The sequence below is a fragment of the Aythya marila genome, assembly GCF_965140915.1.
Source record: "Aythya marila genome assembly, contig: HAP1_HAP1_SCAFFOLD_164, whole genome shotgun sequence".
NCBI classification, from domain to species: domain Eukaryota; kingdom Metazoa; phylum Chordata; class Aves; order Anseriformes; family Anatidae; genus Aythya; species Aythya marila.
In genome coordinates this window covers 883,910-894,581 of record NW_028137167.1, presented here as the reverse complement: position 1 = coordinate 894,581, position 10,672 = coordinate 883,910, and the positions used below count along the sequence as shown (strand labels likewise).

The window sequence follows — 10,672 nt, the reverse complement described above, 5'->3', positions numbered from 1 at the left end:
AACCCCAACTCACCCCCCAAAATCTACTTTATGAAACTTAGGAATTTTTATCTCAGCTGAGCTTAAGTTGACAAGTTCTAATGTAAGCTCAGGTCTGCAAATTCTAAGGGGATAATACCACAAAGCCTTACGATCACATGTGTGCTGTGTTTTCTCAGTATTTCACCTGAATTAGGAACACAATAAACACTCCCGAATACATCGTAGGTGAGAAATTCTCGATGGAGCAAATCTATGTTTCAAGCAATCCATTTGTTTTAGAAAAGAACATCTCAGAAGGTTTAACAGGTTCAACTCGGCAAGTGGAATCATCAAGTTTCAGTCCGTTTTCTTTAGATTCATTAACTAACCTAATAGCACCATTTAGTGAATCTGTTTTTGGCAGCTCATGCTGGGATCTTCCTTTGTCAGCATTCTGACAGGAAGAATCGGAATGCTGCAATGTACGGACTACCTTTCCAACCAAAATTCCATTAGAGGACATTGCATTGCATTTCAAATTCCTTTGAAATAAGCCCTTTGACTCCTCCTCAGATTTTCCTGAAGATTCTGCACCATAAGGGACTGTGTTATCAGAGCTGAGTTTAGGATTTTCATTCACTGTTGGCTCCACAAAAATTTCATCAGAAACTTTTTTGTTTGTTTGCATTTGCTTCATTTGCATTACCGAATTTGTAATTGTGGATGAAGGAACAGCCTGGTAGAGATCTTCATCCTCCACAGCACTGCTAAGAAAGTCAGGCTGTGACACAGTCTGACGAGCAGGCAATTTATTGTGAATACTGATGGTGATCTTCTGTTTTCTTGACGTATCAGTCATTGAAGGCCTGGTAATTGCCTGGTTTTGAACACAGGCCATTGGTGGTGCTGAAGATGGCCTTTTTAGGGTGACACCAGTGGTCTTTGTGTCCTCTTTTATGGATCCATTTCCATTTAAACGGCTTGAATTCTGTATTTAAAAAGAAGAAATTGCAAGATGGATTAACGCAAACACTGCATGTAACATTTTGAAACACAAAACTCTCCTACTGAGTGTTTCTACAAATGGTCTTAACACCTAAAAAGATGCTTAAAACCAAACAAAAAACCCCACACCAAACCCCAAACCCACTAGCAGTTTGGTGCCGTTATCTGCCCTCCCGCTTCCCTGAATTACCTTAATCATATGAGGAAGAAGTCGTGGTCCCAGAAATCCAGCCTGCTTACTATTAGCCCCCTGCTGACCAGGAGGGAATGAACAGGGATAAGATGGTGCTGGCAAGTAAAACGCACGTTCTCCAAGTGTCAAATCATAGCGCCTTCAGAAAAGAGCAGTGATCGTAGTTTAGTTTTTCTTTCAGCCTACTCTTGGATTAAATCCCATCCTATCATTTTAGAGGAACAGCTCATACGATATGGAAGCCTTCTCTACAGAAGGCTTCGCCAAGACTACAGACTGAAAAGTAGAGAACAGTCTTCCTACTAAGACTATCACTTGCAGAGCAATAATTCATTCTTACACCACAGATGACCTTCATTTCTCTCCTTCTCTAAAGTAGCCAGCTACAGATAACACATAGATAGCAATTTACACGAGTGCTGCAGTTTAAGGCCAAGCAACAAAAGATAATAAACGACACAGAGAATTTCAGGTTAGACAGAACTGAATTAGACAAATAATAATCTTCTCCTGGGATAGCAAGAAAAACACTTGCAAAACAGAAAAATATCAATAACAGGAAAGTAAATCTCTTCTGAACACAATTTAAGATTTGTTATTACCTGATATAAAAAAGTATGTAAGCTTGCTGACCAAGAACTCTTTTAATGTCAGTACGCACTACTTTAGCATCATTCATCTGATACCAAAGTCCATTACCAGCCTGCAAATAAAGACAATGATTTCTTTAGGTGAATTGCACGTTTTCCAATTGAAATCACGGATAGGAACAAAATACACACATGTCAAATAAAAATATAATGAAATCTTTTTCCCTAGAAACAGTAGCTGCTAGTCATGCTTTAATTGGTTTGCCAGCACAACCTTTACCCTGTTAGAAATGCTGTTGACTTCTACCTTTACATAGCATATATAGTGTCCTGAGTGACAGCTGACACCGTGATGTACCAGCACCGCGTATAAGGCATAGAGCAGTGGTTCTCCCATTGACTGCGACATGTAGGCTCTCAGGTCCAAATACTCCGGATATTTCACCTCCTAAAGAGACATCAAGAAGATAGAAAAATTATCCCAGAGTACTTCGTGGACTAGCCAGAGAAAAACACTTCCAAAAAACACAGACTAGAATTGATTTCTAGAATATATTTCTCGAATATATTTCTTGATTCACTACAAATAAGTCTTCCCATAAACAACGGTTAAGACTAGAAGTTGCAGAGAACTGTTTCCTGATGAATCAGCCTTCTCAGAGGAAAGCATATGCTTCTTGTCAAGCGGGAACTTTATTGATATTAAGAGAAAGAATAAGCCATAGTCGTTAGTCTACAATTATTGTCTGAAAATATTAACAACTTTCAGCTTTGGGGGATGTCCCATTACACAATGATATAGTTGCATTACAGTGGTAAATATACCTTGTTGATCTTTCCACCTGTGAAATCTGCAAATCTTTTCAGTGATATTGTGAGAACCTTGGAAGAACGGTGTATGGTAAATCTCTTGGATGCAGGAACCATCTTTTTACACCTTAAAACCAAGCAGAGATAAGTGTTTGAAGGCATCTTCTTTTTTCGCCCCCAAAACAAACTCCTTTTAATGTCTCACGCATGCCTCTGCTATTTGAATGATATTTACTTGCATAATAGGTTGGTCTTTTTTCTTTTCATAAACCCATGCACTGCGTGTCAGGTTTGTTAATACACAGAAGAAGGTCAATTTTCCCAACAACTCAGAGCATAGCGGGAACAGGAATCTCTCACAAAAGGGTATGACCAGGTTGGATGGCAAGGTACCATTTCTTGGTCTACAAAAGTGGCTATTTGAACTCCAATCCTGGATACATTCTTTCAGCTTTCAAGGGAAATACAAATACTGAAAGCGGAACGAGAGAGCCTTGGTCCCCAGGGCTAGAAATTGCAAATAATCTCCAACATAGGTCGACTATCAACATCAAAAATACAACAGAAGCACATGGTCATTCTACAGGAGGGAGACATTTAACAGTAGGAAGTCTTCATGTACTGAGCTTGTCTGGAAAGACACTGAAACCATCTGCCATCCTTTGAAACAAAATAGTTCAGTTTGACACATTGCCCGCTCCAAGGTAGGACCTACGGTGTAAGCAGTGAAAATTAGCCACTAGCCCAGAGAACAACGGAAACTGGGCAGTTTACATCAAGAAAAGTACTGTCGAGAGCTAATAAATAGAAAGAACAAAAGTAGCTCTTTTTGAATTCTGATGGCAAAATACAAGCCAGAGAATTGCAAACCCATAGGGAATGCCTATGAACAAGACTTCCCCCCTCCAAGGAAACAAAAATCCAAGTCTTTTATAAACTTCCACAAAACTTGTAAGTAGATCCAAAGTTTAGAGGTAGTCCAACAGAGTCATGCAACATAGAAAACTGACATCTAGGATTAAGACCTAATTCGTCAAAATCTTACTCGCTACATTTATAGCAATTCTCTCCATCCAGCTCTTCAGGTTTCACAAAGAGTTCCAGAGCTCTGCTAACAGACGAAACCGCCTAGAGCAGCGAGAAAGAAGAGCGCAAAGTCACCGTAATTCAGAATTCCAGAGACATACTAGTAGTTTATAAGAGAATCTTACTAACATACTCAAGCGATCTACTAGGAGCACTGTGAAGAAGGAGGCAGAAAGAGCATGCTCAGCATTGACCTCACCTGGAAGGCATTTGACTTTGGAACAAATACTTTTCCAGTAGCCTAGACAGCATCTACAGTGTGCTTTGTCATCAATACTGGGGACAAATTCATCAGTCTAACAATTAGATGTATATTGAGGTAGAACAACAAAGAAGTATGACAGCATTATAATTTTTGCAGAAAGAGAATTCTTTCCCCTTAAACCCAATGCAAATGTGGAGACTATTTACATGGGTTCCACGGAAGGACAAAGTCCAATCCACTTCCTTAGCACCACCAAGCTCTTACGTTTTAACATTATATGTGGTTTGGTTTTTTAAGTTAAACAAGTTTAATTTAGAAAGTTATGCATGTACTTAAACATCATGAATTATATTTAGAAAACATCTTACCTTTATATCCAAAGTGATATCAAGAAATGCCTCATACGTATCCGAAACTGCTTTGCAATTCAAGCACTTCACTGGAAACAAAATATAAATGCTTAACATTATGTGAAGGAGACTAACTGTCCAAATTCAAGTTGTTGACAGATACTACTTTAGACAAACTACAGACTGCTTTACTACCGACAAAAGACACAGATCAGTTCTAAGGACAGGAATATTTTTTCAAGTACCTCTCGATCTTAGAAATCCTCCAAATATTTGATGAATGATGGTGGTAGCTTGAGAAGATCTGTCCAATCTGGAAATAAATTATAATCAGACCTCAGAAGATTTAAGGCACAGAATTAACTCTTCAAAGAGTTTGATGAAAACCAAGGATGATGTAGACTTGCGTTGCTGATAGTAAATAAGGCACTAAAAGGTGCTAGAGATCATTTCTGAGAGTAAATAAAGGACTAGAAGGTGCTAGAGAATGTATGAAAGTGAACTTGTTTATGCTTACTCGGTGCTTCCGTTCAAGCACGCTTCCTGCATAGCATCAACAGTATAGCGCAAGAACTCGTGTGCGTCTTCTTGACTGCCAAAACGGAAATGTTGTCCTATTCCTAAATAAGAAGATGATAGTATTGACCTCATTTAAAAATGAAATCATTCTTGTATTTCTAAAATCTCTCTTCATTGGAGTGTTAAAACCACTTAGACACATCAAATAATTATTTGAAGATTACAAGCTATCGAAAAGAAACACATCTGAAGCCACTTACGACTGAGATTACTGATAACATGCGTAGGCTCGATGGCATCAACAGTGCAACGCAGGGCCTGGTTAATGTGAGTCTCCATCGTGCACATCATGCAAAAATCTTGTTCACGACCTGAAGAGTGAAAGAACAAAGCATCCCAGTCCAGCGAAATATCCAGAACTACAAACATCTAAGTACAATTTAAACTATAGATACAATATCCACTCTCCTTGCTACATTCTATTCTCCCAAGATGCCAATGTCCCAACAGTCTTGTAACATTTCATTTCACACAACTTGACAGAAGAAAAATATCCACTAAGCCTGTATTCAAATGCATGTTGTGATGAGAAATCTAAAAGACTACTGCAAAGTCGCAGTTGTAAAGGCTGACAGGAATGTGAACTCCACAGGCTGCAAAATGTATTACTCTCTAAAATTACTACCAAATGCATTACTGTCCAATGCACTTCATTATTCCCATGAAGCAATAAATGATCCTTTAATAAACAAACAAACAAATAACTAACTAAATAAATAAAACATGGTGCATTAATTGCACTCCATATGCTATTCGGAGCCCACTGCTAATACAGTGCTCAAAGCCAGCTGCTACAGGTAAAATCAGGCAAATAAGCTTATCTCACAGAATCACTGCTGTTCTTTCACCTTCAGAGCTATCCAACAGATTCAAAATACTGTTAGAAAGTACTCACATGACTGGCTGTGCTCAAGAGAAAGCATGTAATTGGCAAGTGGGGGTGTGTAGGTCAAACACTGTAGAGTAGCATTAAGAAAACATGTGTTGCCAAGATTGTACAGGCCAACTCCAACACTTTGTGTTTCTCGCCAATCCATACAAATCTTCTCAGGTGGAAAAAGAATGCTCTGTGGCGGAGCAATTCCATCATTAACGACTGCAAGAAAGTTAAATTTAAAAAGAGATCTTGTTTGTTTGTTTCGAAGAAAGGTATTTAAAAAAATACTATTCTGCAGGAGCACCTAGAGGAGCTAGCTACAATCCAAACCAGAAAAACTTATTGCAGACAGCTTTAATACCACCAAATTCAAATTGGCTGGTCAACACAATGTTTTGGGGAAAAAAAAAAACAAAAACAAAAACAACTTTAGTCAACCATTTTAATTTTTCTAAGGCAAGGCTAACTGCCATTCTGTTTGTAGCACCTAATGCCAAGTTCCTCTCCATCTATAATCTTTAACCTGATTAACTCAACTACTGTTTTTTTCCTTATTATAACTTAAACCACAAACTTAGACTTGAAATTATACGGTAAAAACGTAAAAACTAGGAACTAGGAATGACGGTACCCCTACAGATACCAGATTTTTTCCTGAGCAATGTTATCCTTCAAAAAACCTGTGAAAAATGGAAGCTGTGAATAGCAACAATCAAACACTTTTCTCTGCAAAACAGAAAAGACATGGAGGAATCTGTGCATTACAAAAAGCTCCCCGTATTTCTCTGTTGACTGTAAATATATCAAAATTAATTTCTGTAACATCAGTCACTTCAGTTGCCTTAGGGGATTCGCTTTTGAAGTCTTTCTTCACAGTAGTCCCCTTCTCTATCAGTGCAACAAGTAAGAACTGCATTTTCTACTTTTGCTTTGAAGACAATGGAGGCAGGATAGAACGCACACTTACTTAGATCTCTTGGGGCAAAAGCCTTAGATTTTTCAGATGATCTACAGTAAATAGCACCTCCACGTCCTTGGGCCACAGAGACTTGGCTTGAATCTTCTGCAGGCACTATCCGGCCCCAGTTGGCGGTGCGTGACATCAGTATTTTAGGACTTGGTTTCTTGGATTTGCCAGACCGCCTTGAAGAGGGCTTTTTAGGCTTTGAAGATTTGGGCTTCTTAGCTACGGTCATTGTTCACATCTGCGACAGAGACAGAAGTTCTGGTTGACGTAAGACTATCAAGAAGCACTCCAAGAAGAAAAGAGTAACAGAAGTCCTGTCACTTAATCTCAAAGAAACAGCCTTAAGAACTAAATCGCTGGTATGAATGATTTAAAAAGAATCCCCAAACTAAACACACAAAGTGAAAATTTCCATCTAAACTCTATCAGTATTACTTTTCGCTTCTGCAGAACTAGTGGCTGATGCCATTTCTTTCCCTTCCGTAGGATTTTAATCCATTACAACTCTGGAGTCTTTTTAATATAAAAATGTAGAAGACATTCTCTGAGGGGAATCAGTTATTTATTGATTTCCGGAGTTGCGCAATTATCTGTTAATTAGTACCTATGATCTAATAGATAATTGTTGCAATTATCTATTGCTGGCATTAGTAACGGAACACTATTACTTCACTGCCTGCGTTTTTCTGTTTCGTCTGCACAAAGGTACCCAGAACTCACTGCTACTTTTCTTCTGTCTTTCCAGGGCTCGCCCTCTACCTCACTGTCTACTGCACCAGTCATGAGGGGTTTGTTGTGATTCTATAATGAGCCTAGCTTTTAAATACACCTTTCATGGGCGTCACTTGGTGATAGCAAGTTAATCTGTGAGGGCTCCTCAGTCTACATCATGCGGTCGCTTTTTCCAGGTGAAAAAGCGGAGCTGTAAGTGGCAGTACACCAAAGCCCTGGCATGCTGAGATCCAAGAGGAGAGATGTTTGGCCCTCCTTTTCACTCCTGGGAACCATATACCTCAAAACCCACAGAGGATGGGCTATATCTCAGAGAAATCTTGGGAAAGGAGAGCATGAAGAGCATGTTTGCAAATTTATTTCTCCCTGGGCTTCTTCTGCTTCTCCAAGAAAGACGAGTTTGAATATAACTTTGGCAGCAGTACTTCTGGTGTTTTACTCCTACCACATTTAAAACTCCTACGACAAACTGAAAAGTTAGACTAAAAAGCAGCTCTTTCCGTTCTCCTTTCTAAAGTTGCACGCTTTCCTCATGCAAAACAACAGGGGAATGTAAGCTAGAAACGGAAATGCTGAATGTAAAACAAAACAAAACAAACCTCAGCCCTCCAGGACAAAAGCCAATAACTGCTACAAAGTCCTTTTTAAAATGCTGATTAGGTTTCAAGGTGATACCGCTTTAAATAAGCGTAGTTGTGTGTCCATAGGCAGAAGCTGAATAATGACAGGATGAACTTCTATACTTCATGTTTTGTTACTGTCTTACTGTAGCACACAGGGACTTGTTACCTTTAGGGAAACCACTAACCTCATGGAGGGTTTAAAACATAAGCTAGTTTGTTATACCAAAATGACGGAGAGAACAAAGCATAAAGTGCTTTCAGATTTCTAGCACGCCTTGATTGCTGTCCATTAAACTTCAGACACGTTAAACAAAACACAGTAAATAAGAAAACTCCTAGTCCCACAGCTGGCAAATTGTGTGCAGAGGTTGTAATTAGAACTTTTTTGCCTTGACGTTTTACATTTAAAATTGATTTTAAATCCATTCTATACACACTTTCCATTCCTGAAAAAACAATACGCAAACCTGACAAATGCATTTACATGAGAAATGAAGTCGTCCTTGTCCGATTGGAAGACTAAGGTGACAGCTCCTGGGCTCAGGGATAAGCTCCGATCTTCACCAGTGACAGCTCCTTTTTTAGGATTGAAAGGGAAAATGTTTCAGCAACACATTGGAAACATACTTAAGGGACAAGAAACAAAATCAAGACTGCAGTGAGAAGGAGAACAGAAAAACAATACTGGGGAAAATGGGAAGGGAAGGGAAGGGAAGGGAAGGGAAGGGAAGGGAAGGGAAGGGAAGGGAAGGGAAGGGAAGGGAAGGGAAGGGAAGGGAAGGGAAGGGAAGGGAAGGGAAGGGAAGGGAAGGGAAGGGAAGGGAAGGGAAGGGAAGGGAAGGGAAGGGAAGGGAAGGGAAGGGAAGGGAAGGGAAGGGAAGGGAAGGGAAGGGAAGGGAAGACCTTGATCTTTATACTGACCAATGAGATAAGCCTTACACATTTTTAAGTTTATTTTTGACAACTGATTGAGGTGTTACCAGCTATTAAGTACGATTCAAGAGCAAATATTAACACTAGAAAGAAGAAATCCGATCCACCACCACTGTTTCAAAATACATCCATTTCTCATTTGGAGATGACGTCTCTCTGGCAAGGTAGTAGAAAAACTGTAAATACCGATAGAGCTTCCTCTCCCGATGTTCCATATACATACCGATGCTGTTCCTACACCTACGCTCTGAGCATAAATTTATGTTGACATGAGTGACAAGAGAGGGTGTTACTCCTCTCTTTGTTTGCCTTGAGAGACACACCTCTTGTCCATTGAAAAGTAAATTCAAGATTCCAGATCACTTAAGACAGTTGCTATCCCCCCATTCAGAGTTCTGCAGCAGCACTCTTCAGATGTGTTTAGCAGTCTCTTTAGAAAATGTTATCACTTAGGACCTGCTTCTCAGTAGGTCCACGTTTGGCCTCCGCTTAGCAGAGAGTCAATCCCAGCTTAAGCTTTCGTACAAGAGCCCCTTCACGAAACGGAGTTGAACCCTGACATAACTGAGTTGAACCTTTAACCTTGAAGCTTCCTTAAAGAAGAAAGCAGCACCCAGGCCAGGAAATAGAAATTAATCGTCACTTTACCCTGAAACGCAGTGGGCTATTCTGTGCTGGCAGGATTGCTGCCGGGCTGGCCGACGAGGCGGCGGGCAGCTCCCCGGGGCCACAGGGCCTGGCACAGGGAGCCGCCGGGGGTCTCCAAGGTCCGGGAACAGCGGCAACAGCGGCAACAGCAGGGACAGAGGGGACAGCAGTGACAGCAGCAGCCACCTCAGCCGGGGCCGTCTCCACAACCGCCACAACGGCCTCGGAACGCCGCCGAACTCGGAGCTCCAGCGTGACGCCTTGTGAACCTGGCCGCGCTGCTCATGGCTAAAACCAGAGCGTTTCCTCCGGCGTGTGTTTACTGTCGGTGCCGGATCGGCCCTCACCCCGAGCTCTCCCTGCCGGGAGGGCTTTGGGGTTGGGGTTTCCCTCCCGCCGCCGCCGCGGGCAGGCCCCGCGCGCAAGGGGTCCGCGCTGGGGAGCAGCATCTCACCCGCGGCGAGAGACCGAGGGCACGACATGAAAAAGCCCCGACACAAAAATGCCACGACATGCGGCCGAGGCGGCGGGGAGACGGCTCTGAGGGAGCTGCCACTTCGCCCCGCCGTCCTCCCCTCCCGGGCCGCCCCGCCGAGCCCCGTGCGCCTCAGGCGCTGCGCTGAGGGGGTGGCTGGCTACTGAGACAGCTGCCCAGGGCACTGCTCATGGCACCGAGCCTGACGGAGGTCAACAAGTGTTGAACAATGCTCTCAGACATCGGGTCTCACTTTGGGGTGGTCCTGTGTGGAGCCACGAGTTGGACTTGGTGATTATTGGGAGTCCTTTCCACCTTGGGATGTTCTCTGATTCTAGGTCAGCAATCCAGTAGCTGATGAGAAGTGTGGAGTCATTCAAAGGGAGGAGAGAGCACAGCACTTCTCGTTTGCAGAAGCGGCTATTTGGTAACCAAACCGACGATTCCTTTGCTTCTAGAGCAACTAACAGCAGGGATCCGCTTTACAATAGAGGGAAAAGAGTCGTTGGCATGTCATGTGAAGTAAGCTTCAAATCCCAGAGGATGATTTTGTTGGAACTTTATTCAGCTGAAAACACAGAAGCCTTGCTTTTGCTTGTGTTAGTTACAGCTCCAGTTTACTTTGGTTGGGAGGGAAG

At 41.8% G+C, this 10,672-nt stretch overlaps 1 protein-coding gene across 1 annotated transcript; it reads right to left on the bottom strand.

Moving 5' to 3' along the window:
• Nucleotides 1–232: 232 nt before the first annotated feature.
• Nucleotides 233–6,852, bottom strand: LOC309891140 (ubiquitin carboxyl-terminal hydrolase 42-like; the record flags this gene model as incomplete). The annotated part of the gene is made up of 12 exons (XM_082785525.1): nucleotides 233–949; nucleotides 1,157–1,298; nucleotides 1,762–1,862; nucleotides 2,057–2,197; nucleotides 2,575–2,686; nucleotides 3,605–3,687; nucleotides 4,219–4,289; nucleotides 4,446–4,513; nucleotides 4,718–4,820; nucleotides 4,980–5,090; nucleotides 5,675–5,875; nucleotides 6,624–6,852. The coding sequence occupies 12 exons, from the start codon at nucleotides 6,850–6,852 to the stop codon at nucleotides 233–235; spliced, it is 2,079 nt and encodes a 692-aa protein (XP_082641651.1).
• Nucleotides 6,853–10,672: the final 3,820 nt, after the last annotated feature.